Source organism: Empidonax traillii, unplaced genomic scaffold, assembly GCF_003031625.1.
Source record: "Empidonax traillii isolate 1590-97213 ecotype Southwest subspecies unplaced genomic scaffold, ASM303162v1 scaffold1500:size242321, whole genome shotgun sequence".
Classification (NCBI taxonomy): Eukaryota; Metazoa; Chordata; class Aves; order Passeriformes; family Tyrannidae; genus Empidonax; species Empidonax traillii.
This window is the reverse complement of record NW_020956693.1, coordinates 175,273-201,478: the sequence shown is the minus strand read 5'-3', so window position 1 is coordinate 201,478 and position 26,206 is coordinate 175,273. Positions and strand designations below refer to the sequence as shown.

The window sequence follows — 26,206 nt, the reverse complement described above, 5'->3', positions numbered from 1 at the left end:
AGGGAGCAAGGGAGCCCCAGAGAAACCTTCCAAACTTCCAGGGGAAGATGAAAGGCCACCATCAAACCAGCCTGGTGGGGCTGTTCAGCACGATGGCTTCATAATCCTCTGGATGAAAGGGGCCCTTTGGATCCATGGGGGAGGGAGACGGAGCAGGGATGGGATTAAAATGTTCTGACACCTCCATTTCATCCCTCAAAACAGCAAGCACAGGGAAATGAGGGTTTGCAGGCAGGAATCTCTCATTACTTGCATCACACATTTCCCTCCATTCCCACCAACCCCACAGGCAAACAAACAGAAATCCAGCAACTCACTGCCCTGAAAAACCTGATGTAATCCAGAGAATATAAAGAAATTCAGGAAGGTTGTTGAGGTTTTCAGCAAATCCAACTCAGTGGAGAATAAAAAGGGTCAAATGCCTCTTGTGAAGAGAATATTCACAATATTCACAGCAACAATGAGCCATTACTTTCTGCCTGAATCTCTATAATCTGCATCACATCACAAAGCATCAATAACTCTGATCCTCTGATTTCCAGCTTTATGGTACAACTGAGGATAGAACCAACTCTACTGCACTGACTTATTGTCCTGGGAATGTTGCCAAATTCCAGCCTAGGAAGGAAGAGGCTGGAAGTTTTCTGGTGGCCACTTCTTTCCAGGCTCAGCTCCATCACCAGCCCATCTCTGAGGGAACAACCTCCTCTCCCAGTGCAACCAGCACTGACCTCTCCTCCTGCCAGCCAGGGCTGGGGAAGGGGGAATCAACCCTCCTTGTGGGCCAAATAGCAACTGGGGACCTGTGGCTTCTGTGACAGCTCTGAGTGGCTGTTCCAGCCAGGAAAGGGGAGAGGGAGAAGGGAGAAGGAGGGAATCAGAGAATCACAGGAGGGTTTGGGTGAGAAGGGAACTTAAAACCCATCCAGTGACACCCCCTGCCATGGGCAGGGACACCTTCCACCAGCCCAGGGTGCTCCAGCCTGGCCTTGGACACTTCCAGGGATCCAGGGGCAGCCACAGCTTCTCTGGGCAACCTGTGCCAGGGCCTGCCCACCCTCCCAGCCAAGAATTCCTTCCCAATATCCAATCTAAACCTATTTTCTTTCAGTTTGAAGCCATTTCCCCCTTGTCCTATCCCTCCCTGCCTTGTCCCCAGTCCCTCTCCAGCTCTCCTGGAGCCCCTTTAGGCCCTGCAAGGAGCTCTCAGGTCTCCCTGGATCCTTCTCTGCTCCAGGGGAACCCCCCAGCTCTTCCAGCCCTTGGAGTATCTCCATCCTCTGGCCTCTCTCCAGCAGCCCCTCGTGCTCCCTGTGCTGTTCCCAGGGCTGAAGGCAGATCTGCAGGGGGGTCTGAGGGGGCAGAGGGGCTTCTGCAGGTCTGATTTACCACATACCTCCTCTTTTTTATCTCCATCTAGGAATTCTTTCCCCTCCCAAAGCAAAGGAGCAGCTCTCGGTGCTCCCCAGGGGGTGTTGCATCAATGCAGCTGCAAAGACTCTCCCCACAGGGAGGGAACACAAAGCTGGAGCACAAGAGGAGTGGCAAAGGCACAGGGACAAAGCTCCAGGGACGGTGCTCACTGACTGGGCTGCTCTGGTGGCTGCAAAAATCTCTTTTCCAGATTTTTTTTTTTTTTTGGAGTAGAGACACATCAGGCAAAAAGGTTTCAGACTGGCTGAGGCAGGGGATGGAGCTCCCTGTCCTGTCAGCTCTGTCCCTGCCCTGGGTCCTGTGACAGCTCCTCTTCTCTGCCTCCAGCTATCTCCTCTCAGCAATCTCCCCCTTTGCTTTCCAGCCCTCAAAATCCAAAGATCAGTCTCATCCACACAGGGAAGATTCAGATGGCAGGAGGATGGGTGACATCAATCCTGCCTTTAGGATGAGGATTTACAAATCCATCGGGAGCCTGTGGATGGGGAATGGGCAGAAAGTGTCATTTTTAACAATATTCCCGTGCCAACCTCACACTGATGCCAGTGTACTGCAAATCCTCTTAGATCCCCTACAGAAAACTGAAACTTTGGCCTAATCCTCTCCCTGAAATGGACTTTTTTTTTTTTTTCCTCTCTTGTAGTTATTTGTAAACTTTTGGGGCTAAACATCACACACAGCACAAATCTGAACCCTGTGATTCATCAACAGAGATTTTTTTATTTTTTTTCTTTTGGTCCAGCCTGATTAAAAAATGGAACAGGCATTTATAAAGATGACAAGATGATCCAGAGCAATTATAATAGTTGATGATTATACCAAAATATTGTTTGAAGGATTATTAAACCTCATGCTTTAGGGCAGAAAATGTATCTTTCTTTCTGGCATGGCAGGCCAGGCTATCACAGAGCTGTCTCTGCACGCTCTCCCTGCTCCCTGCTGGAATGGCTCCTGCTGGCTCTGGTTCAGGATGGACACGAGATGTGATCCAGAGGGACAGTCAATGTGTTTATCCATCATTTGCATTTATAAACCATCCAGCAAAACTGAACTCCAACTAGGAGAGCCACGATGTGCTCGCAGCAGCTCAAGCTGGGATACGAAAGGACAGGATGGTTTGGGTGGGAAGGGACCTTAAAGACCATCCCATCCCACCCCTGCCATGGGCAGGGACACCTTCCACCAGCACAGGGTGCTCCAACCTGGCCTTGGACACTTCCAGGGATCCAGGGGCAGCCACAGCTTCTCTGGGAATTCTATTCCAGGGCCTGCCCACCCTCCCAGCCAGAAATTCCTTCCCAATATCCCACCTTTTCCACTTTGAAGCCATTCCCTGTGTCCTGTCCCCCCATCCCTTGTCCCCAGTCCCTCTCCAGCTCTCCTGGAGCCCCTTTAGGCCCTGCCAGGGGCTCTCAGGTCTCCCTGGATCCTTCTCTTCTCCAGGGGACCCCCCAGCTGTCCCAGCCTGGCTCCAGAGCAGAGGGGCTCCAGCCCTGGCAGCATCTCCATGGTTTCCTCTGGACTCTCTCCAGCAGCTCCAGGTGCTCCCTGTGCTGTTCCCAGGGCTGGGGCAGCTCTGCAGGGGGGTCTCACCTTGGAGGGGGGGGCAGAGGGACAGAATCCCCCCCTCACCTCACAGCACCCAAACTGATGGAGCCACGGGAGATTCTCAGGTATCAAATCCAACAAATTTAGACAGAATTCCCGATGCAACCCATCCATCCCTGCCAGAAGGAGTCAAGACTAAATGGATGTATTTTTATACCACCCCCACAGCCACGTCCAGAGCTCCACCCTGGCTGAGGTCTCTCTCAGATGATTCCCAGCCACCAGGATTAACGGGACCCACGGTGGGCCATCCAGGTTTGGACAGCAAAGCATCTCCCACACGGAACCTTCACCCCACAACAGGCAGAGACACAGCCAAGGATAAAAATCCTTCAACTCTGACAGGAACAATCAAAGTCATGGCCAAACAATGGCAAGCTTGGGTAAATATTTCCAGGGCTGAGTGCACGGAACAAGCTTTCCAAAGGTCGTTTTTTGGGCCCTGGAACGAGAAGAGCTCAGTGTTCCACCAGCTCTGCCTCTTCCCTGCCCTTCAGAAGCCGGGGTTTGGGAGAGACAGAGCCACGTTTCGGAGTCATGGTTGGCTTGGCAGGGGACAAAGAGGGTGGCAGTGGCACTGGGGCCCCTCCCCAGCGGGAACAAGGCTCCACTCATGGCCAGGGAGAGCATTCACGGCGCAGCTGCAGCCTGGTGAAGGGGCTCCCATTCAGAGCACCTCGTGGGCGAGCATTCCCGCTGCATCCCGGGATTTCAGAGCCTGCCTGGGAACCCAGCAGTGCGTGGAATGTTAAAAATGGCACTTTCTGCCCCTTCCCCATCCCCAGGCTCCCCGTGGGTTTGTGAATCCTCATCCTAAAGGATTGATGTCACCCGTTCTCCTGCTGCCTGAATCTCCCCTGTGTGGATGAGACTGATCTTTGGATATTGAGGGCTGGAAAGCAGAGGGGGAGATTGCTGAGAGGAGATAGCTGGAGGCAGAAAAGAGGAGCTGTCACAGGACCCAGGGCTGGGACATCCCCTGCCTCAGCCAGTCTGAAACCTTTTGCCTGGGACAAACCCAAACATTCCCAGTGACAAAGTGCTGCTGCAATGACACCAGGCCACGACACACAGCCCTGCTGGCCAGGGCCCTGCAGAGGATTGAAATCACAGCCTCAGCTTTGTTTTACCCTCATTAACGTCTGAACACGAGACAAGTCAGGCACTGACAGTGCAGGGATGGGGACTGACTATAAAATTAATAATTAATGGGTACAACACACAGCAACCCTCACAGAGGAACAAACCAGCGTGAAACACAGTCTGGCCTTGATTAATGAACGGGGCAAGAGCTTCTCAGGTGGAGCCCAAAGCATGGAGTCACTAAGCCATCATTAGCACTGAGATACAGCTGAATGAGGCCAGTCCACAGGAACCTTCAGCACCTCCTGTCCCCCAGAAACTGTGGCTGCCCCACCCCTGGAAGTGTCCAAGGCCAGGTTGGAGCACCCTGGGCTGGTGGAAGGTGTCCCTGCCCATGGCAGGGGTGGCACTGGATGGGCTTTGAGGTCCCTTCCCACCCAAATCATTCCCTGGCCCATGAGCAGTGGGGTGTTGATCCCCCCTTTCCCTCATCCCTGGCTGGCAGGAGGAGAGGTCAGGGTTGGTGGCACTGAGAGTGGAGGTCGTGCCCTCAGGGATGGCTGAGTGGGGCCACCAAGGAACCTCCAACCTCTCCATTCCCAGGCTGGACTTTGCCAACGTGCCCAGGACAATAAGCTGGACTAGATGGGCTTTAAATTCCCTTTCAACCCAAGCCATTCCAGGATTCATTCCATGATCCCACAAAGATGTTCACTGAACTTGAAAGAAGCCCCTGCTACTGCCTGGGATGGGAGTCTGAGGCTGGCACTGCACTGGGAAGGAAAGAAAGATCTGTCATTCATGGGGCAGACAGAGAAAATCATGTCCCAGTTACAGGGAGACAAATACATGCATTTCCAGTGGATATATGGAATTGAGGAAACGTCACAATTCGCTTTAGGGATTACTGGAAATGCAAAAAGAAAACCAATAATTTAATAGCAATATCAAAGTGGAGGCAGAAAGTCATGTCCTTGACAACTCACTCATCTGTGATGAATAGAAATGAAAGGACATAATTTCCTCCAGTTTTGTGCATTATTTGATAGGCAGAACTGAGGTAATAGAACATAATTGAATTATGCTTTCATTTGTGTGTGTGTGTGCAACCATTTCATTTACAGCCAGGATTCCTTGCAGGAACACAATGCAGATATTCCCAACCATACACAGAATGCACAGTCCCTTTCAAGTCAGAGCAAAGAGAGGAAGCCTTTGAGAGCATCATTCCTGCCCCTTTTTACTCAGGAGAGTTCCAAAAAGGATAATTCTAATTCCCAGATTTTTGAATTAGAATCAGAATCCCGGGATGGTTTGGGTTGGAAGGGACCTTCCCAGCCTGGAATGGGCCCCTCCAGAGCTGTGCTCAGGCTGCAACTCAGCCTGGCTTAAACCAACCACCCCAAAGTCAGGCTTGATCCTGCCTCATCCCAGCCACCCCAAAATCAGGCAGGCTTAAATCCATCCTGGCTCCACCCCAAGTCAGGCAGGATTAGGCTGAACGTGGCTCATCTCAGCCACCCCACCATCGGGTGTGCAGTCTGAGGTCATGGATCTTGTGGAGATCTCACCCCCCCCTAAAGCACAATTCTTGCTTTCCAAAAATAGCTGGGACGAGCTGCTGTTCAACCCCCCCGAGCTGAGCTCTCCCTGACACCTCAGACCAACCCTGCTGCAACAGCAACGGCCTAATTAGTGCATCAGCAACGAGTGGCTAATGAGGAGCTGCCAAGAAAGGCCCCTCAGGGCTGTGGAGGAGCAATCTGGACACAGAGCAAACATCAGCAAGATGTGCCTGGGAAAGGGGACTTCTCAAACTGGGAGGGAGTTTGATGGGAAATCCATGGATCCACACGGTTTTTTAACACCTCCAGAGATGGGGACTCCACCCCTTGGGAATATTTTTCCCAACTTCCCTAATTCCCTTAACACTGTGTTGTCTGAATGACAGGAAACAAAGCAAGTTTATCAGGACAAACTACATCTTGACGGAGGGATTAAAAATGAATTAATCCCTTTTTTAATTTGTTTCTCACGTCCCCCAGACAAAACAGCAGCTTCAGCTGTGATTTCAACAAGCCTTGTCAGGCAGCTGAAAAATCACATATTGAAACCCTCATCTTTCCTGGTAGAAGTTCCTGTGCTGGGTGATTTCATGTTGGAAGCTGCCAAAAATCAGCCTCGATTAATGCATTAAGGATCTCCTGCACTAAAGAGCCTGAACTGGCTGGTAAATTATAAACTAATATAATTTCCAAATGAATCTGTGCCACCAAACCGAGATAAAACTTTGCTTTGCTTTTGCTTATTCATATTAGAACGAGTATTATGAGAAGCCCAGAATTCCAGTGGTTTCATGGGTAAATATCCTGCCTTTTCTCTGACAGTTTGGAACAATGAACGCTCCTGAAAGGATCCATTCATGTTATTATTAGCTCAGAGCTCTCAGATGTGCCATTCAGCCTGAGCTGGGTCTAAAATTACCTTCCCCAGCTCCGAAGATGAGACAGTGACTCACAGGGAGATTGGTGATGGATTTTGGTATCATCTGTCAATGGTTCCTGTTTGACACCCGGCACAGCTATGCTGGGAATAACACATCCATGGATTTCTGCTAAGAGGCACCTCCTGACCAAAGCATTTCCAGGCCCTGGCACAGGTTGCCCAGAGAAGCTGTGGCTGCCCCTGGATCCCTGGGAGTGTCCAAGGCCAGCTTGGAGCACCCTGGGCTGGTGGAAGGTGTCCCTGGGTGGCACTGGATGGTCTTTGAGGTCCCTTCCAACCCAAACCGTCCTGTGATTCCATGAAATGCAGAATAGCCAAATTGCCAGTGATTTTCCATTAGATCCCACGCTTTGCAGCTGAATTTGTAGCCACAGCAATCCCAGTCACTGTGGTGCACTTTGCACCTCACAGACACTCCTGTCTCTCCGTGACGAGCCTCCAGCTCCAAATTAAAAACACATGGACAGGGTAGGACAGCTCTGCACCAAAACAGGATCAACTCCAGGCTCTGATTTTCATTACTCTGGATTTATCTTGGATTCCTCTGGGCTTACAATTTCTGTAATTTCTGTGGAGCTACACCAGGTGACGTTTTACCTCAGAACTTCTGTGTGAGATGAAACCTTATTGAATGAAAGAAGTTTTGTCTCAGAGTCATCAGCACATCAGTCCCTGTCTGGAACGAGCTGTTGCAGTAATCACTGTTCACATCTAATCTTGCCCTTGATGGTTGCAACCAAATTCCTCATGAGCAAGTGTGAACCCGTGTCATTTTTCGGGGCTTGTTTGCTTTGGAAATTACTCCAGCAGAGTAATGCAGCCAGACAACCTTCTCCCAAAATAAACATGACATCTGGAAGGTGGCAATAATTCATTCTTTTAGCAGAATTACCCCACGGCCGCCTGCCCTCAGCAACGGCGAAGTTATCGCTGGGAAAAATGGGAGAGGTGACGATTCCCACGCTCTTCTTGTGGGTGAAGGTGGATGAGATGAGTTACTGCTTGGAGGTTGCTCCCACCTCCCAGCCACACTTCCCTGGGGCAAAGAGGCTTCTGCTCTGAAACCAGAGCAGCTGATGAGGGACAAACCTCACTGCAGGATATGGTTTTTCCCCTGGCAAAATTAATGAGGGACTGAATTAAGGGCTCCCAAATCGTTTTGCCGGGTACCTGCAGAGCCTCCGTAATTCCCAGGCTGTGAACCTGGCTGGGTGGAGCAGTGAGAGCACCACAGGCCTCAAGTCCCTGCTGTCAAATCAGCAATTCAGAAGGAGCTGAAGGCAAATCCTTGGAATCAAAGCCGTGAGGACAGAGATAATGGGAGATGTGTGAGCGCAAATAAAACTCGCCGTTCATCTCCGACATCCTGGGAATGCTGATGCCTCTCCTCTGCTCTGTTCCTCTGCTCCCTGATTTCAGGGCCCTGAGGCAAAACCTGTTAAGGCATAACCCAACCTGACCCAAGCTGAGGCATCCAAATGTTCCAACATTTCCTGCAGAGCTGTTCTCCCAAGCACACTCCTCTGAAATTCCTAATGATTCCGAAATCCAAGCTGAGAACTCTGCTCTGAAGTGTTTCAGGCACTGCAGATCCCGGACACAGAGACCTTAGGACAGTTCAAATCGGTGATTTCCATCTCAGAAATCAGCATTACCAATTATGTTCCTTGGGACTGACCACTGGGATGAGGCTCTCAAGACACAAAACCACAACAAGGGGCAGAGACACAACCAACTCTTTGCTCAGGGAGGGACAAGCCCAAAGAGCGAATTCCCAAGAAATTCCAGAAATAGAAGCAACTTGGCCAGAGATTCTACCTAAATAGTCACCCTTTTGCAAAGCATTTCCACACAAGTGCTTGGACATTCCCATTTGAACTAATTAAATCTGAAATAAAACATTTCTATTTAAATCGATGCACCAAACTGAAGTTTGAGTCAATGTAAGAAGATTTCAAATCAATCTCATGAAAAAATCAATCTTTTAAATCAATGTAAGAATATGAAAAGGTTGTGGTTGTTTTTTTCTTTTCTAGGAAATATTTTTTTGAACAGAAATTGTCAGTTTTCAGCACAGCACAGGAAAGACATGGAAGTGTTGGAGGGATTCCAGGGCAGGTGACAAGGAACGGAGCCAGGCTGGGACAGCTGGGGCTCACCTGGAGAAGAGAAGGATCCAGGGAGACCTGAGAGCCCCTGGCAGGGCCTAAAGGGGCTCCAGGAGAGCTGGAGAGGGACTGGGGACAAGGGATGGAGGGACAGGACACAGGGAATGGCTTCAAACTGGAAAGGGGAAGATTTGGGTGGGATATTGGGAAGGAATTTCTGGCTGGGAGGGTGGGCACGCCCCTGGAATAGAATTCCCAGAGAAGCTGTGGCTGCCCCTGGATCCCTGGAAGTGTCCAAGGCCAGGTTGGAGCAGCCTGGGCTGGTGGAAGGTGTCCCTGCCCATGGCAGGGGAGTTGAAATGGGAAGATCTTCAATGTCCCTTCCCACCCAAACCGTTCCCCGATTCCAAGGCAGCCCCTGGACCTGGTGAGGGGTGAGGGGGCGCTGGGGGAGCCCACCTGTCCTGTTGGAGAGGCGGAAGGACACCATCTTGTCGGGGATGCTGCAGACGTTGCGCACCGAGGCGATGCAGCTGTAGTTGGCGTAGTCCTGAGGCCGCAGGTTCTTCAGCTTCAGGATCTTCGTTTCTCCCTGGGAGAGCAGGACGAGAATTAGGAAGGGGCAGGGGAAGGAGGGGTGAAGGGAACACCCAGACTGGGAAGTTTGGCAGAGGCTTTCGAGTCGCAGCGGGTTTTTTTTGGGATAATTTATTTTAATAAATATTATTTGTAAGAATAAATGAGTAAACTGAAAAAGTCAATAAAATATAAATAAAAATAAGGATTAAAAGAAATTGTAAATAAATTGATTAAATTAGTAATTGGTCAACAAAATAAGTAAAAATAGAAAAATAGAATGAAATAAATGGAACGATAAGAAAAATAATGGAGTGGTAAGTAAAATGAAACAAATTCAAGTGGTAAATGAATTAAATAGAAATGAAAGATAAAAGAAATTAGAAATTACAGAAAATAAAAGGAAAAAGAGAAAGAGAGAAAGAAAGGAAGAAAGAAAAGAGAAAAGAAAGGAAGGAAGAAAGAAAGAAAGGAAGAAAGGAAGAAAGAAAGGTAAATAAAATAAAATGAATAAAAAATAAATTAAAATAAATTAAAAAATGTAATAAAGAAATATATTTCCACAATGCAAAAACCCCCCAAGGTATTAACAGAAATCCTGCTGCTTCCCTTGGAAAACAAGCTGATTTTATTTTCAGCCAGCAGTGTAACCGCAGAGCAGGGCTGTGGAATGCTGGTGTTCCTTCAGCAACATTTGGAAGGAAACTGGACAGTGTGGGATTCCCACTGCAGTGCTCACAGAGCATCAAAAACCGAACTGGGAAAAAAAAAAAAAAAACAATCCTTGAAATCAGGCCTGGGAGACGTCTGGAATGTCGGAACTCAGGTGGTTTCAACCTGTACCCAGTGCCACTGGAATGATAATGATGGGATTAAAGCGAAGCCCCTGTGATTTAATGTTTGCAGTGGAAAGGCTGATCCTGGAGACGAAGATCCTGCCTTAAGGAGGTTTATCTGGGCTAGGGAAGGGCCTGATCCAGGCTGGCAAAGCTCTGGAAGCTCAGGGCAGCCACATCCCAGCAATTCCATCCTCGGCTCCGCTCCCCAAGTCCAACCTGCAGGCTGAGCCCACAATGGAATCCTGGATCGTGTCCCCAGATTGCAGAGATTCATAAAAACCTACGTGTTTTCTTCACTGGTTTGGATAATTAGCCTAATTACGTCTAATTGCATAATTATTGTAAATACAGCAAATTTAATCTCGCACTCAGGCAATTACAATGTGAGACGAGGAGGATGCAGACTCGGAGGGGAAAAAACCTCCACTGAAATTTGGGATTTGGGAAGTTCAGCATTTCCAACACTCCCACAGAGCTGAACCTTCGGGTTTGCTCCCTTTCACCCCCGGGGAGGGGGTGGCACTGGGTGGGTTTTAAGGTCCCTTCCCAACCCAAACCATCCTGGGGTTTTGTGATTGCTGAGACAAGAAAACCATCAGAAAGAACAACTATCCCTTTTCTGGGGGTAAAAAAAAAAATACCTGAGAAATTCTGAGTTACAACTTGTTTCCCTTTCCACCTGATCTGCTTTTCAGATTATAATCCACCTTTAAGCCACTGGAGGAGAAAATTCCATCCCAAATTTGTGTCTCCTGGTGTCAAATCCCCTCCATCCCCCTTTGCATCAGCTCTCACTGCCTGCAACCCCTCTCATTAGCTCAGCTAATTATGCAGAAGATGCTGATGACTCTTGACCCTTTAATTACATCTTTTTCCTCTTACAAACACGGATCAGGCCTTGTCAGCACAGAGACAGGACACACTGATTCAAACTGACCTCCAAGAAAGGCATAAAGGTTATGGATGAGCTTTTAACCAGCAACAGGACAATGTGATTTACTCATTAATTAAGCCCACTCAGAGATTTTAGGAATGATGATCCAAATAACCTGGAAACATTAAAAAAAAAAAATCTAATTTATCTAATTTCACGTGGCACATTTCATCAGATAAATTCTTAGATTTTACGGGGGGCGATAATCAGCATTTCCATGCTGAAATATAAAACAGAAAGTTCCCCCATCCAGAGAGACTCTCACTTTTTAATTAAAACATTTAAAAACTCCACTTTACACACTCGAGTCCCAGCAAACAAGCCACAGATTTTGCTAAACTGGCTCCGTACACGTTAAATTAAAAATAATCTCATTACATGGAGCAGACCAATAACTGGGCTCTGCAATCTAATTCCCATCTCTGCAAGGCTCCAGCTCCACATTTCTCAGGGAAATATGGAGCAATATAAAGCTGTCAAGCACAATAAAGGGGAAAAAAATGAGGGTGCTCTCAAATTATTAGCTGAAAATTATTTATGAAAGTCACAGGTTGCTTTCTGCTCTGAACACCAAATTACCAGGCAGTTTTCACCTCAGTCTTTACTTTTTATTGCTTGAGATTGTTCCAAAACAATTTTTTCTCCTTTTTTTATTTTCTTTTCGCTCTTTTTTTTTTTTTTTTTTTTTTTTTTTTTTTTTTTTTTTTTTTTTTTTTTTTTTTTTTTTTTTTTTTTTTTTTGCTGACACCATCCCACACTTTTGTCCACAGACAATGGGATTTTGCCACCTTTTTATTCTGGGGCTGTGCAAGTGAGTTAACAATGAATTAATCTCATTTGAGCTGACAGAGCCCAGACTGCTTTCGTGGCTGTGAGTGGGAAGAGGAAGGCTTTAAAAATGCATTTATTCCCATTTTTGCCACCTCCCCTTTTCAGGTGGGTAATTCTGGAACAAAAAAAATTTTATTTAAAGATAGGAAAAGCAGAAAAAAAATAATAAGAAACCCACCATTGGGAGTTGCCAAAGAGTTTAGGATTATGGAATCATTAAGGGTGGGAAAGACCTTTAGGATCATCAAGTCAGCACCGCTAAAATATGTCCCCAAGTGCCACCTCCACAGGTTTTATGAGCATTTCCAGGGGTGGGGACTCCACCACTGCCCTGGGCAGCCTGTCCCAATGCCTTCCAACTCTTTCCAAGAAAAACATTTCCCTGATATTTAATCTCAACCTCCCCTGGCCTTCCCAAAAAGCTTTTTGGGCTGTAACTTCTGTGTGTGTGGAATCAGCCTGTTGGGTTGGGAAGGATCGGAAATCAGGAGTCAAATCAGAGGTCTGGGCTTGCAACCTCCAGGAAAAACCACTTTAAAAGGTGATTTTTTTTTTAAAAGGAAGCTCTCACAGCTTCCTATTTCATAATTTTATATTAAAAAAAAATTTTTACAAAATAATAGAACCATATTTTATCTTAGGAATTCTTTTAACAACAACCGGCCGCGTTCGGTCGGGATGTCACGACTTAGCGGCCGCCCCCACATTCCCACCCCGCAATCCAGGCAGGGATCTGCGGGCAGATCCTTTCCCACAGCCTAAAGGAGGCCAAAATTCCCTCTTGGGATAATCCTACCTGGGTAAAGAAGGGCTCGTAGATCTCCACCCCTTTGTCGGAGCCCTGCAGCAGCACCTCCTGCCCGCGGCGCCAGCTGTACCGCACGGGCGGGTTGGAGTTGGCCACACACCTGAGGAACACGGTTTTCTCATAGTAAAACTGCTCCTTGGCCTCCCCAATGCTCTGGTGGACTGTCACTATCGGGTCATCCAAATCTGGGGAAAAAACAGGAAGAAAAAGCAACATAAAGTCAGGTTTTGGTAGAGTCTCCGACAGGAAGCGCGTGCGTTGCGCTGGGTACGAGCCAAGGGCAAACAGAGGCAACAGGTTAGATTTCCCTCTTAGAAACACAGCTCCACGAGTCACAAAGTTTAGGGATTTTGCAGCAAAATTCAGGTTTGGAGTTTGTTTTAATTTGGAGTTTTAAATTTCATTTCTCAGCAAGAAAAAGTAAGGTAAAGTCAGGCTTTGGTTGAGCCTTTTAAATGGGAATCATTTGTGTCGCGTCGTGTTCAAGGCCAGAATAAACAGAAGCAACGTTGTTCCATGAGCCACAAATTTTAGGGGTTTCACAGCAAAATTCAGTTTGGGAGCTTGTTTTCATGTGGAGTTTTAAATTTCATTTCTCAGGAAGAAAAAGCAAGATAAAGTCAGGCTTTAGCTGAGTCTGTGATGGGAGGCATCATGTTCAAGTCCAGAATAAACAGAAGCAACGTTGCTCCATGAGCCATGAATTTTAGGGGTTTCACAGCAAAATTCAATTTAGGAGCTTGTTTTCATGTGGGTTTTTAAATTTAATTTCATTTTCTTTCAGGAAGACAAAGCAAGATAAAGTCAGGCTTTAGTTGAGTCTACGACATGAAGCGTGTGCGTCACATTGTGTAGAAGCCAACAGCAAAAAAGAGGAAAAACAGTCCCATGAGCCACAAATTTTAGGGATTTTGCAGCAAAATTCAAGTTTAGAGCTTGTTTTCATGGGGAGTTTTAAATTTCATTTGATTTTCTTTCAGGAAGACAAAGCAAGATGAAGTCAGGCTTAGTTGAGTCTCCGATGGGAAGCCCATGGATGCAAATCAAGAGCAAAACAGAGGCAACACAGCCACAGATTTTAGGGATTTTGCAGCAAAATTCAGTTCGGGAGGTTGTTTTAATTTGCAGGTTTAAACTCCATTTTAACCTCCCCTTTTGAAACTCCAGTGGAATGGAGCTGCATTTCCCACTCACAGTTTTTAGGCACAGCATCCTCTCCGATGCCACACGGGATAATGCCAATCATATTTTTATTATGTTTCCATTACTCCTTCGGTTTCAGCTGCTTTTTCAGCTTTACTACTTGTTTCTTTTATGCCTTTCAGACGAAATTACGGAGCTTTGGAAATAAATAGACAGCCTGATTTGCATCCTAATGGCAGGAGCCACCAGTGCATAGATCATGTGCACGCAGCTGTTTTTCCTTTAAAGCTGCAGTTTAATACAGCAATTTAATGCACATTCCCTTCTTTTAGTTACAGGCATTTAACTTCCAGCAGGTAAATTCATCACAGGCTTTAGAACACACTCCTCTTGATTAAAATACAGATATCATATAATTACTCCCACTGCAGCAGCAGCTCCAAGGAAATGAGAGCCCCCCCTCCACCCTCCACCTCAGAATTCCTGTATGGAGGGAAGGAACAACGATAGGCCTTGGAATGTGAGGGCACCAAGGTGAGTAATTTGGGCTTTATTCCACCAGGAGTGAGTAGAATCCTCTCAGCTGGATGGTTATTTCGGGCTTTGTCGGAAGGGACAGTTACAATAAGGAAGGAAAATCAAGCACAACAAGGAAGATTAAACACAGCGATGGATATTTTTCCTGAATGTTGGTTGAAAGCACTCAACCTCCAAATGGCCACTCAGTTCCTTCCCAATATCCCTCTGGCAGTCAGAAGCCACTCCCTGTGTCCTGTCCCTCCATCCCTTGTCCCCAGTCCCTCTCCAGCTCTCCTGGAGCCCCTTTAGGCCCTGCAAGGGGCTCTCAGGTCTCCCTGGACCCTTCTCTGCTCCAGGGGAACCCACATTCCCACTCAGCCTTGACTGAAATCATATCAGAACCTTTTCCCCCTAAGATTTCCACAATGCTTTGAGTAGGGATTAATTCATCACTCAGCCACAAATTCAACCCCAGTTTTGCCAAGCCCTGTGTGAGTAACAAACGAGAGGACAATTCACCAGCTTGATCTGAGGCCACGACTGAGGGAAATGCAGAACAAGGGGCTCCAATCATCACGTGAGCACTGCTGACAAGGGGAACCCACGCCCCCCAGTCCCTCATTAAAGGTGGGCAATCATGGAATCACAGAATTGATAAGGCTGGAAAAGCCCTCCAGGATCACCCAGCCCAACCATCAACCCACCACCACCACCAAACCACGTCCCCCAAGTGCCACATCCACGTGCCTTTCCAACACTCCCAGTGACTCCACCACTGCCATGGGCACCTTGTTCCAATGCTTAACAGCCCTTTCCATGGAGAAATTTCCCCAAGATCCAATTTAAACCTCTCCTGGTGGAACTGGAGGCAGTTTCCTCTCCTCCCTGACAGCAAGGACAGTTGTTTTTGGGGCAGCATCCCATGCATGTTGCTGAACCCCTGCTGGAACCCCCCCCCAGTGTGTTTTGTGTGAGGTGTCCATGGGTGTGGCAGTTCTTACAACATTTGGGATTTTGTCCCTTCCCAAGAACTGGGAGCCCCGTGGGATTAAGGGAAAACCACAGTTAACAAACTGAAGAGCTTGGGAGTGTATCAAAACCCCCAGTGAAAAGCAGTTTGCACCTAAAAATCAGTCCTGAGCTGCTCCACTCGGATTTGCATAACAAGGGCAAAGCCTCTTGGTTAATTTAGAAGCAAAACATGTTCCAAATTTTGCAGTAATTGAAGCAATGATACCTTGTAATGGGGCACAGATTTTAAGTAAATGTTACCCTCGTCCTACCCAACAAAACATTTAATTTCATATCACAGGAGCAAATTGTGGAACTGCTGCTCCAAATTAGGCTGACATTTCCTAATGAGATGGCAGGGTTGGTTTAAAGGTTATTTGAAATCCCAGCAGCTTTGGAAAAAGGGGGGTTCAGTCTTCTACTCATGCAGGAGGAAATAAAAAGGAGCAGATTAAGTGGCTGGGATTTTTAGGGCAAAGCACCTGTTTCCCTGGATTTTTTGATGGGAACAGAAGGTTTCTCAAAGGAAGGATTTTCAGGCTATGCTTGGGTGGCAGGAAAGGGATATTAAGGATCATCCAATTCCCCCCCAGTTCCTGTTGCTCCAACCTGGCCTTGGACACTTCCAGGGATCCAGGGGCAGCCACAGCTTCTCTGGGCAACCTGTGCCAGGGCCTACCCACCCTCCCAGCCAGCAATTCCTTCCCAATATCCCATCTAAAGGAGTTTGAAGCCATTCCCTGTGTCCTGTCCCTCCATCCCTCATCCCAAGTCCCTCTCCAGCTGATCCAACCCTGGCAGGGAGAAGCAGGCCCTGTGCTCTGCCAGGGGATGGATTTGGGTGAGGGCAGAAGGAAACCTCAAAGCATTCCAGGCTGGGAATCCAACTGCAGCAAAAGCCTCTGCCAAAGCATTTCATAATGGTCAATTCATGGAAAATTCGCACTGCAGAACTGGATGGAATATTTTTCCATCCCAAGTGCTGGAAAAATCCCGGCAGCTGCGGCAAAGCAAGAGGAGCAGCAGGAACAGGAGGCAAAATAACCCTGCCAGTTGTTGGGAGATCTCACTGATCCTGCCCCGTGTTGGGCAGGGCCAGGCAAAGGTTTCAAGGGGCTCTTACATAAGGCTGAGCTTTGCTCAGGCACAGCGAGGGCTGAAAGGTGTAACAAGCATTAAAAAAAAAAAAAAGAACAACATTAAAAAGATGTTTTCTGGATCACAGCGCCAAGGAAGAGATCACAGTGGAGGCATGAAACTCCCAAATTCCCTGCTTTTAGCCACCTGATCCCTGGGGGAAGCTCTGCAGAGCTCCCGTTCCTGTGGCTGAATGAATTGTTACTAATTGAGATTCAACTTTATAAAGAGATTTTTATAAAACTATTTAAAGCTCTGTGGTCCAACAGCACAAGGACGAGGAGAGAGTCCAGAGGAAATCATGGAGATGCTGCCAGGGCTGGAGCCCCTCTGCTCTGGAGCCAGGCTGGGACAGCTGGGGGGTTCACTTGGAGAAGAGAAGGATCCAGGGAGACCTGAGAGCCCCTTGCAGGGCCTAAAGGGGCTCCAGGAGAGCTGGAGAGGGACTGGGGACAAGGCATGGAGGGACAGGACACGGGGGATGGCCTTAAACTAAAAGAAGGGAGATTTAGGTGGGATATTGGGAAGGAGTTGCTGGCTGGGAGGGTGGGCAGGCCCTGGAATAGAATTCCCAGAGAAGCTGTGGCTGCCCCTGGATCCCTGGAAGTGTCCAAGGCCAGGTTGGAGCAGCCTGGGCTGGTGGAAGGTGTCCCTGCCCATGGCAGGGGGTGGGATGGGATGATCTCTGAAGTCCTTTCCAAGCCAAACCATTCCAGAATTGAATCACTTCCAACCCTGCACAAAAATAACGCTGTGAGAAGGAAATAGAAAGATTTAGAATTTGGAAACTCAACAAGATGAATCACTGTAGTGCTTCACAAGAAGGAAAAAAATTTAAAAATAAAAAAAATCCCCAAATTTTCATTTTGGGTTGATCAAATTATGAGGAGTCAACTGACTAATCACTCTTTAAATTAAACTGAAGTCATGGGTGTTGCTACATAGTTAAAGCCTATTAATCAAAATGAAAATAATTACAGAAATATGTTTTCCACTGAGGTTTCTGCCACCATTAGGTTCAATTTTTCAGTCTTTAGACTCGGAATTGAACCAAACAGCTTCCAACACCCAGATGGCACAGGCATGCCGAGCTCTGCACTGCAAGAATTCCCTGCACACATCCCTGAGCTCCCAAAAAAACCCACCCAATCCAGGCTGAGGAGATCAGAAGTGTTATCTGGGAGTAGGAAACATGGACCATCTCCCACAGGATGGCCTGGGATGGTGGAAGGGATGGTGGGAATTCAGGGTTGAGGAAAAGCAGCATTCCAACTGCAGGCTTGTTCTGGCCAAGCAAGTCTGACCCTGGTCTTTTAGGGAAGTGGCATCAGAGATGGAAAAAAGGGTTTTTCCTGGATGGCTCCCAACTCAGGTTTCCACCCCAGACTCCCTGATGTCTGTGCTGGGAGTTGGGATCATGGGAGCAGCTCCTGTTTGCTGGAATTAAATGTGCTCCCAGCCCAACAAATCACGAAATCCAGGATTTTCCTGGTCCCTCCTGCAGAGCCTGCAGGGCTTGTGCTGCCTCACAGGCTCTTCTGCACTTCCCATCAGCTTTGGGGTTCTCTCCCAGAGCTCTGACAGCTGATTTCACTCTGGAATTCCATCCATCACCCCTGGATCACCACATCTCTCACTGTTTGCTGGCCATGAAAATCTGCTGCAAAGTGAGGAGAGTGAATATTGTCATCTTCCCTTCTGGGGAATGCTTTGCTCAGGAATTTAAACAAAAATAAGAATAAAATAATAAGGAACCTGAGATGAGGTTTAAAGGAAGGGATAAAGGGAAATGTGGCTGTTGTACAAATCATGGAAGTGCCACATGTCAAAAGAATATCCTGGGATTAAAGGAAGCAGGAGGAAAATGGAAGGATTCATAGAGATATAAATTAAGAGGGAATTTTTTTCCCTCAGTGAAAGGAATGGGAATGACTCTTGGGGGGGACACCTTGGCTTTTCAAATCAGTCCTGGCTTTTTGGGTAGCTTGGATGGAGATCCATGGTGAGACTGTTGAGGTGTCCTGTGCAGGGCCAGGATTTGCCCTGGATGATCCTCGTGGGTCCCTTCCAACACGGGATATTCCACGATCCCACGAACCCTCACCTGAGCTCCAGGGGACAGCAGGATGGCAGCCTTTATTTGCTGCATCATCTCATTTCAGCTGCTGGGGCTGCACAGTTGGCTGATTTCATTTGTTAATTAGCTGCCTTTGTCTTCAGACCTTCCAAGCAAGAGACGCTGGGAAGGCGGGATAAGAATAACAAACATCTGGAGTGACGGAAACGGCTCCGGCTCTGTGGGTTTGGGCAGAGCAGGGACAGCAGAACCAGCCTGGCAGAGCTGCAGCCCCGGAGAGATCCTGGAATACCATGGCCTTCGTGTTCTTGTCCCTGCCAGAGCCTCCTTAACCCAGCACAAGTTTTAATCCCAGGGTCATTTGAGCTGGAAAAGAGGATCAGAGTCCCCCCCTGTGCCCCATCCCCACCTTGTCCCCAGCCCAGAGCACTGAGGGACACTCCAGGCCTGCCTTGGACACCTCCAGGGTTGGGCACTCCAAACCTCCCTGGGCAGCCCCTGCCAGGAAGAAATGTTCCCTAATATCCAATTGAAACTTCTCCTGGTGTAACTTGAGGCCGTTCCCTCTCCTCCTGTCCCTGTTCCCTGGGAGCAGAGCCCGACCCCCCCCGGCTCCCCCCTCCTGTCAGGGATTGCAGAGCCAGAAGGTCCCCCCTGAGCCTCCTTTTCTCCAGGCTGAGCCCCCCCAGCTCCCTCAGCTCCTCATAGGACTGACCCTCTATAATTCCCAGAATCATGGAATGCTTTGGGTTGGAAGGGACATTAAAGCCCATCCAGTTCCAACCCGACCCCTTCCACCATCCCAGGTCGCTCCAAGCCCCATCCAAGCTGGCCTTGGACACTTCCAGGGATCCAGGGGCAGCCACAGCTCCTCTGGTAAGGCAGGTTTGAAGTGCTTTACGTGTGATCTAAAAGATAATACTTCCATATATCTATTTCCCACATTCCTATGGGCAGGATAACGTTAGTGGGGAGGCACAGCAGCTCCAAAAAGCTGGAGCCAAGTTCCGTGGAGCTCCACATCAGATCCTTTTCCCTCTGGAGCCCTCGGAAAGAGGTTTCCCCTGCCCCTGCAGCGCTGTGCTCGCTGGCAGAGCAGACCCAGCCCAGCCAAACAAGCAGCACTCACAAAGGCAGACCCGAAAGCAAAGCGAGCGTTCCCTCCTTGTTCCCACGGCTGAGAGCACGACCCTGGGACACCCCCGAGGAGCTGCTATTGATCTCCAATAGCGTTTAGAGCAGATCAAACCCGTGCCAGGAGGCTGTTAACACACTCAAACACAAAAGGACAACCCGAACGACCTCGGCAGTCAACAATGCCCCAACGCAGCTCCGGCTGATTCCTGCCTGCAGTGCTGCTTTGCTGAGGGTTCAGTGCATCAACAAAGAATCTGAGGGGGAAAATGGAAGGAAAGCTCGGTGGTTTTGTGGGGAAAACGTTTGCTCTGCTCTTTTAATGAGGTTATAAATACACCTGACTGGAACCCGCCCGAGCTGCTCACGGGAGAACGTCCCAATGGCATCGGGAGGATGGCACGGGGGGCACAGCCCTGCAGGGGGGGGTTCGTTATCCCAGGACACCAAACTGAGCCAATTCCCATTATTTAGCAGGATGGATTAGCACTGGACTCCCCTGAGAGCAGGCACAGTGGCTCTGGGGGTTTTGCATGTGCAAAACAACAACACCCGCTAAAATCCTCCATTTCCATATGGATGGGAACGGCCCTGGGGAGAGGGATTGGGGGACATGACCTGGAAATGTGCCCTGACAACCCAGAAACCCAGACTGGGCAGGAGCTGAGGGGGATTCTGCCTCTCTGCCCCCTCAGGGGAGACCCCCCTGCAGAGCTGCCCCAGCCCTGGGAACAGCACAGGGAGCACCTGGAGCTGCTGGAGAGAGGCCAGAGGAAACCATGGAGATGCTGCCAGAGCTGGAGCCCCTCTGCTCTGGAGCCAGGCTGGGACAGCTGGGGGGTTCACCTGGAGAAGAGAAGGATCCAGGGAGACCTGAGAGCCCCTTGCAGGGCCTAAAGGGGCTCCAGGAGAGCTGGAGAGGAACTGGGGACAAGGGATGGAGGGACAGGACACAGGGAATGGCTTCCCACTGCCAGAGGGCAGGGATGGATGGGATATTGGGAAGAAATTACTGGCTGGGAGGGTGAGGAGAGGCTGGGATGGAATTCCCAGAGAAGCTGTGGCTGCCCCTGGATCCCTGGAAGTGTCCAAGGCCAGGTTGGAGCACCCTGGGCTGGTGGAAGGTGTCCCTGCCCATGGCAGGGGTGGGATGGGATGATCCTCGAGATCCCTCCCAACCCCAAATCATTCCACGACTCCATTACTCAATCCCACGTGGCACAGATGGAGAAGGTTCAGTGGATTCTCCCAAGAGTACAATCAGATTGTCTCCCAGGATGAAGCACATCCATGAACTCCTGACAGGGGTCACCGGCACCAGGCTGTGACAGGGACAGTCTGGGACACCCCCTCGGAGCTCTGAGCACCCTCAGCACTGAGGGAATCCCTGGCATCACTGGCTAAACAACACTAAGAAATTAAAGGGAAAAGAAAAGAGCACCAGGAAAGCTGTTAAACACTGGGAAAAGTACCCAGGATGTGGGTTTGAAGGGAAAGACAGAAAGGGCACGACACCTTTCATCCCTCAAGCAAGGAGAGTGAATAATAAAGTTATTACAGCCTGCAGGCACAAAGGAGCTCTTTTGGCCAATAAATTTAAAATTGGTAATAAATTTTAAAAGCAAGGAAAGGAAGAATCCCCAATTTTAAAGGGGGAAGAAAGAGAATTATTTGTTCTGGAGAGGAGGTGGTTGAATGAAAGAACAGGCTGTCCTGGCATACAGAAGGTTCCTGGTCTCTTCAAACCATATCAGAGGATTTTTAATTAAATACAAGTGATTTCCTTGAATATAAGAAAAAAAAAAATCAGTCCCCCCCAAAAAGCCAGAGAGATAAAGGAGGTCAAACCACACTGCTGTCCTGGTCAATTGGAACATGAAATTCCGGGAGAGAATTGTAATCAGAGCTGATTAAAGAATCCCGGATCATTATCATTAAATCAAGAGCACTTGAATCAAGAAATGGAGGTGTTTAATCCACCTTTTCATCCCACGGGCATCAGCCTGTTCCTGAGAACGCTCTGGTTTCTCACAGGGCTGTGGGAAAATCCTGAGGGACCACGAGCAGCCACAAGAGGGGGAAGAAAAAAGGGTTAAAGCCACTCTGACTGTTGGTTTGTTTGTTTTGTTTTGTTTTTTACCAGTTAACCTTTATTAATTTCTGCATATTTTTTTACATAATCAAAGCAGGAAAAAATGATTTCCCCACCAATCCAGGAGGAGGAGGCACTAATACTACAGCCCACCTGACATGCAGGAATAATTGTTGCAAATAGTACTTTTTAACACGTTCAGTAAGTAATTAATTATTGGTTGCAGAAGCCCAAACCTAATTAATGCTCGTTCCTTCACTTTCTGAAGAAAAGAAACCTAATTTGGTCGAATTAATGAACAACAAACTGGGTTAGGAAAGTGTATTTCCAGACCAAATCCATCTCCACTTAATGGTTTCAGTAAAATTTTTCCAGACATTCCTCACAAAGTTTAAATCCCTGTCAAAAACTAAATTCTGGATATACTGAGTGCAAAGAGTGGTGCCTTGAGCGCAGGGGCTGCTGGGGAAGCCCCACTGCTCTCTCACATCCTTCTCTTGAATTTAAAATATTCTAAAAAGGGAATAAAAGCATTTTCATAGAGAAAAATATACATATTTGATAATTTCTTCCCATATAGTAGATAAATGAGTCCAGAAGAGGGTCATAAAGATGGTCAGAGGGCTGGAGAAGAGAAGGATCCAGGGAGACCTGAGAGCCCCTTGCAGGGCCTAAAGGGGCTCCAGGAGAGCTGGAGAGGGACTGGGGACAAGGCATGGAGGGACAGGACACAGGGAATGGCTTTGAGCAGGAAAAAGGGAGATTTGGGTGGGATATTGGGAAGGAATTGCTGGCTGGGAGGGTGGGCAGGCCCTGGCACAGGTTGCCCAGAGAAGCTGTGGCTGCCCCTGGATCCCTGGAAGTGTCCCAGGCCAGGTTGGAGCAGCCTGGGCTGGTGGAAGGTGTCCCTGCCCATGGCAGGAGGGGGTTGGGAGGAGCTTTAAGGTCCCTTCCCACCCAACCCATCCTGGAATTCCACAATAACACAAAGTGCCAGGTTTCCTCCCTCCTGCCCCATAAATGTTCTGCCCTTCCAAAACTCCCATTTATTTTCCAGCCTGAGATTCTTTGCCATTAAAAATGTCAGTGTGGGAACCTGCACAGTGCTCTCCACATGGCCTGACAATCTCTACTCCTAAAGAAGGCAGCATTTCCCCCCCCAGTTTTACTCAAAAATAGTAGCAAATACACATTTTAGGGGCAGAGGAATGAAAAAAGAAATGCAGGGCCAGAGGACATAAATAACAGTGAGTGGATGGTGAAAAAAGGAGGCCATGGAAGACACTCCTTGGAGGCAAATGAAGATGACAAATCAAACAGAACTGGAGCAAAGAGGAAAATGAACCTGCCCAGAATATTTAGTGCCCAGGCCTGAGCTCAGACAAGTGAAGTCTTTCTGCTGACAAAGAAATTCCCCAGCCAGCCCATTCCAGGAGCCTAAAATCCCATCCACTTTGGAAAGGAGCCTTAGGGGCTCGTCCAAACCACATCTTGCTTCTCTCCATCCCGATGCCTCCCAACAATTCTGCCCCATCAGCAAAAAATCCAACCCAAAACCTTGTAAAAAAAAAAAACTTTTAAAAATCAAGAAATTGCTTGTAAGTGCAGCTGAATCCCAAGGAGCAGCCAAGGTTTGCCTCCTGGGATAATGGCATTTGGCTGCCCACTCGCCAAAAAACTCTCCCTTCCCAAAAAAACCTGCTGAGCTTTTTGAGCTTCTTGGAGCAGAACTGCAAATGGGGATGGAGGTCCCAAAGATCATTAACCTCCAGCACTGGATGTAAAATCGGTGTGAGTAATTTTACAGATCAAAAAAAAGGAAGCAGTGGGAGAAGTGGGAACTGGAGCAAAGCTCGGCTTAGGCACACCTGGGCACCCATGGGTGCTCTCAGCAGAGCAGAGACTGAGGGAGAGGGAAGGGGATGGAGATTCAGAGAGAAAATCCTGTAAAAATGTAAGTTTCCTGAATTCTGCTCCTCTAATTACACAAAATAATGTGGAGCCCTGCAGGGGGAGGATCTTGAGATCCTTCCCTGGGAGGGTGGGCAGGCCCTGGAATAGAATTCCCAGAGAAGCTGTGGCTGCCCCTGGATCCCTGGAAGTGTCCAAGGCCAGGTTGGAGCACCCTGGGCTGGTGGAAGGTGTCCCTGCCCATGGCAGGGGTGGCACTGGGTGGGCTTTGAGGTCCCTTCCCACCCAGACCATTCTGGGATTCTGTGTTTGATGAGGTGCCTCATGCACGTGCCAAGACCCAGAGTCTTCCCTGCCCCTTCTGCTCCTAAAATAAGGGGCATCAAGTGAAGGAGAGACATTTGGGGGCCTCAGGGGGGACCTTCTGGCTCTGCAATCCCTGACAGGAGGGGGGAGCTGGGGGGGGTCGGGCTCTGCTCCCAGGGAACAGGGACAGGAGGAGAGGGAACGGCCTCCAGCTGGGCCAGGGGAGGCTCAGGTGGGACAGCAGCAGGAATTTGTCCCTGGAAAGGGTGGTCAGGCCCTGGCAGGGGCTGCCCAGGGAGGTTTGGAGTGCCCAGCCCTGGAGGTGGCCAAACAGTGAGTGGCTGTGGCACTTGGATATGGTTTGGTGGACAGGGGGGGGATTTGGTCAAAGGCTGAGCTGGATCATCTTGGAGGTCTTTTTCAACCTCGAGGATTCTGTGACTCTTCATTTCTGGTTCTGTAATGAGACCTCCCACACCAAACCTCTCCAGAACTGCAGCAAACCCTCCTCACCTCTGTGAGAAGTTGCCTCCAAAACCAACCACGTGCCGGGGAGGTTCCCAGGTTGGCAGGAGAGGCCAAATCCAGCCAGGAACAAACCTGAGCCCCACGTTAAGCCTTAAACTCGGTGCTTTATATAACCCAGGCCTATTTCTATCCCTGCTCAAGTCAGATTCCTACAAACAGAGTGAATTTTCCAGCCATTAATAGGCTCTATCTTTCCACTCCAGGGATATTTACAGCATCAATTATCTTGAACCTCATCTGACATGTGCTCAGCTCAGGCTGATCTAACCACAGCTATTAGCTCGTGTTAGAGACAGCTTTAATTTAGGCAAGGAACGGCATAAAAGGCATTCAAATAACCTTATGGCACTTCTCCTGGAGTTTTGTCAAAGAGGAAAACAAAATCTGCATCCACCGCCAGGTAATGCCACGGAATTAATTCTCTGTAATTAATTGTGAGCCTTTTTTTTTTTTTTTTTTCCCTCCCCCTTTAGTTCAAAACCACCGATGTCAGGAGGATTCTGGTGAGCAAATTCTGCAAGGAACTTCCTCAGCAGCCATTCAGGGCTAATTAAACATCATCAAAAACGAGCTCAACACGAAAATAAAAATCTCAGCCTAACAGGAATTCTGCATTCCCATCCCTGTGTGAATATTTCATCTTCACGGCTCGATTTGCACGAGAAGGGTGGTCGCTGGGTTTTAATCAGTTATTGCAGTGGGGGAATGAAAGTTCCCCATCTTTGGGCACCCAAAACCAGCCAGGTGGGGGTGCTGTGGCCACTCCAGAGTGGGCTGGGTGGGAAGGGACTTTAAAGCCCATCCAGTGCCACCCCTGCCATGGGCAGGGACACCTTCCACCAGCCCAGGGTGCTCCAACCTGGCCTTGGACACTTCCAGGGATCCAGGGGCAGCCACAGCTTCTCTGGTCAACCTGTGCCAGGGCCTACCCACCCTCCCAGCCAGCAATTCCTTCCCAATATCCCATCTAAATCTCTCTACTTTTAGTTTAAACCCATTCCCTCCTGTCCCATCACAATCTCCACTTGTGAATTCCCGAATCACCTCGTGGTCCTGACACAGGACACACAGATCCACTGCTCCTGACAAAGTCCCACCATGCTCAGAGCTCCTTCTACAACCTGCCAGGAACATTCCAGAAACACCAGACTTTGCCAGGCACCTTCCAGAAACACCAAAATTTGCCAGGAACATTCCAGAGATGTCAAACTTTGCCAGGAACATTCCAGAGACATCAATCTTTCTCCTATCATCCAATCACTTTGAACCTTCTTTTTGTTATGAGGCATTTGGGAATTTCCATAAACGACTGGCACCCATCTACACATACAAACACATCCAAATAAACTTATATATATAATAAAGAATATGTATATTATATAATAATATATAATAAAGTCATAAACTTCTTTTTTCCCCTCTCTCCCTAATATATCACGTGCCAGGGACACCCTGGGATGCAAAAAGCCTGATGGGAAGTGCCCACGTGAGGCTCTGAGAGCCCTTTGGTGGAGCCAGAGGCCTGACCTTCTGTTGGCTTTGTTCCTGCCTCGCTTTTATTGAAATCCCTGCCATTTTAATAACATTTCCTAATGATTTGGAAATGTCTTGTTCCTTCTGTG

The 26,206-nt window shown here is 48.5% G+C and overlaps 1 protein-coding gene across 1 annotated transcript in view; it reads right to left on the bottom strand.

Annotated features, from left to right (window-relative positions):
* LOC114070285 (MAM domain-containing glycosylphosphatidylinositol anchor protein 2-like) overlaps window positions 1-26,206 on the bottom strand; it is a gene marked incomplete at its 3' end in the record, with an annotated part of 164,138 nt that overhangs the window by 24,647 nt on the left and 113,285 nt on the right. The window contains exons 4-5 of the mRNA XM_027907620.1: window positions 12,715-12,911; window positions 9,198-9,330 (exon numbers count right to left, since the gene is read on the bottom strand). Coding sequence (XP_027763421.1) covers window positions 9,198-9,330; window positions 12,715-12,911 — 330 coding nt within the window. The remainder of the gene's footprint in view (window positions 1-9,197; window positions 9,331-12,714; window positions 12,912-26,206) is intronic.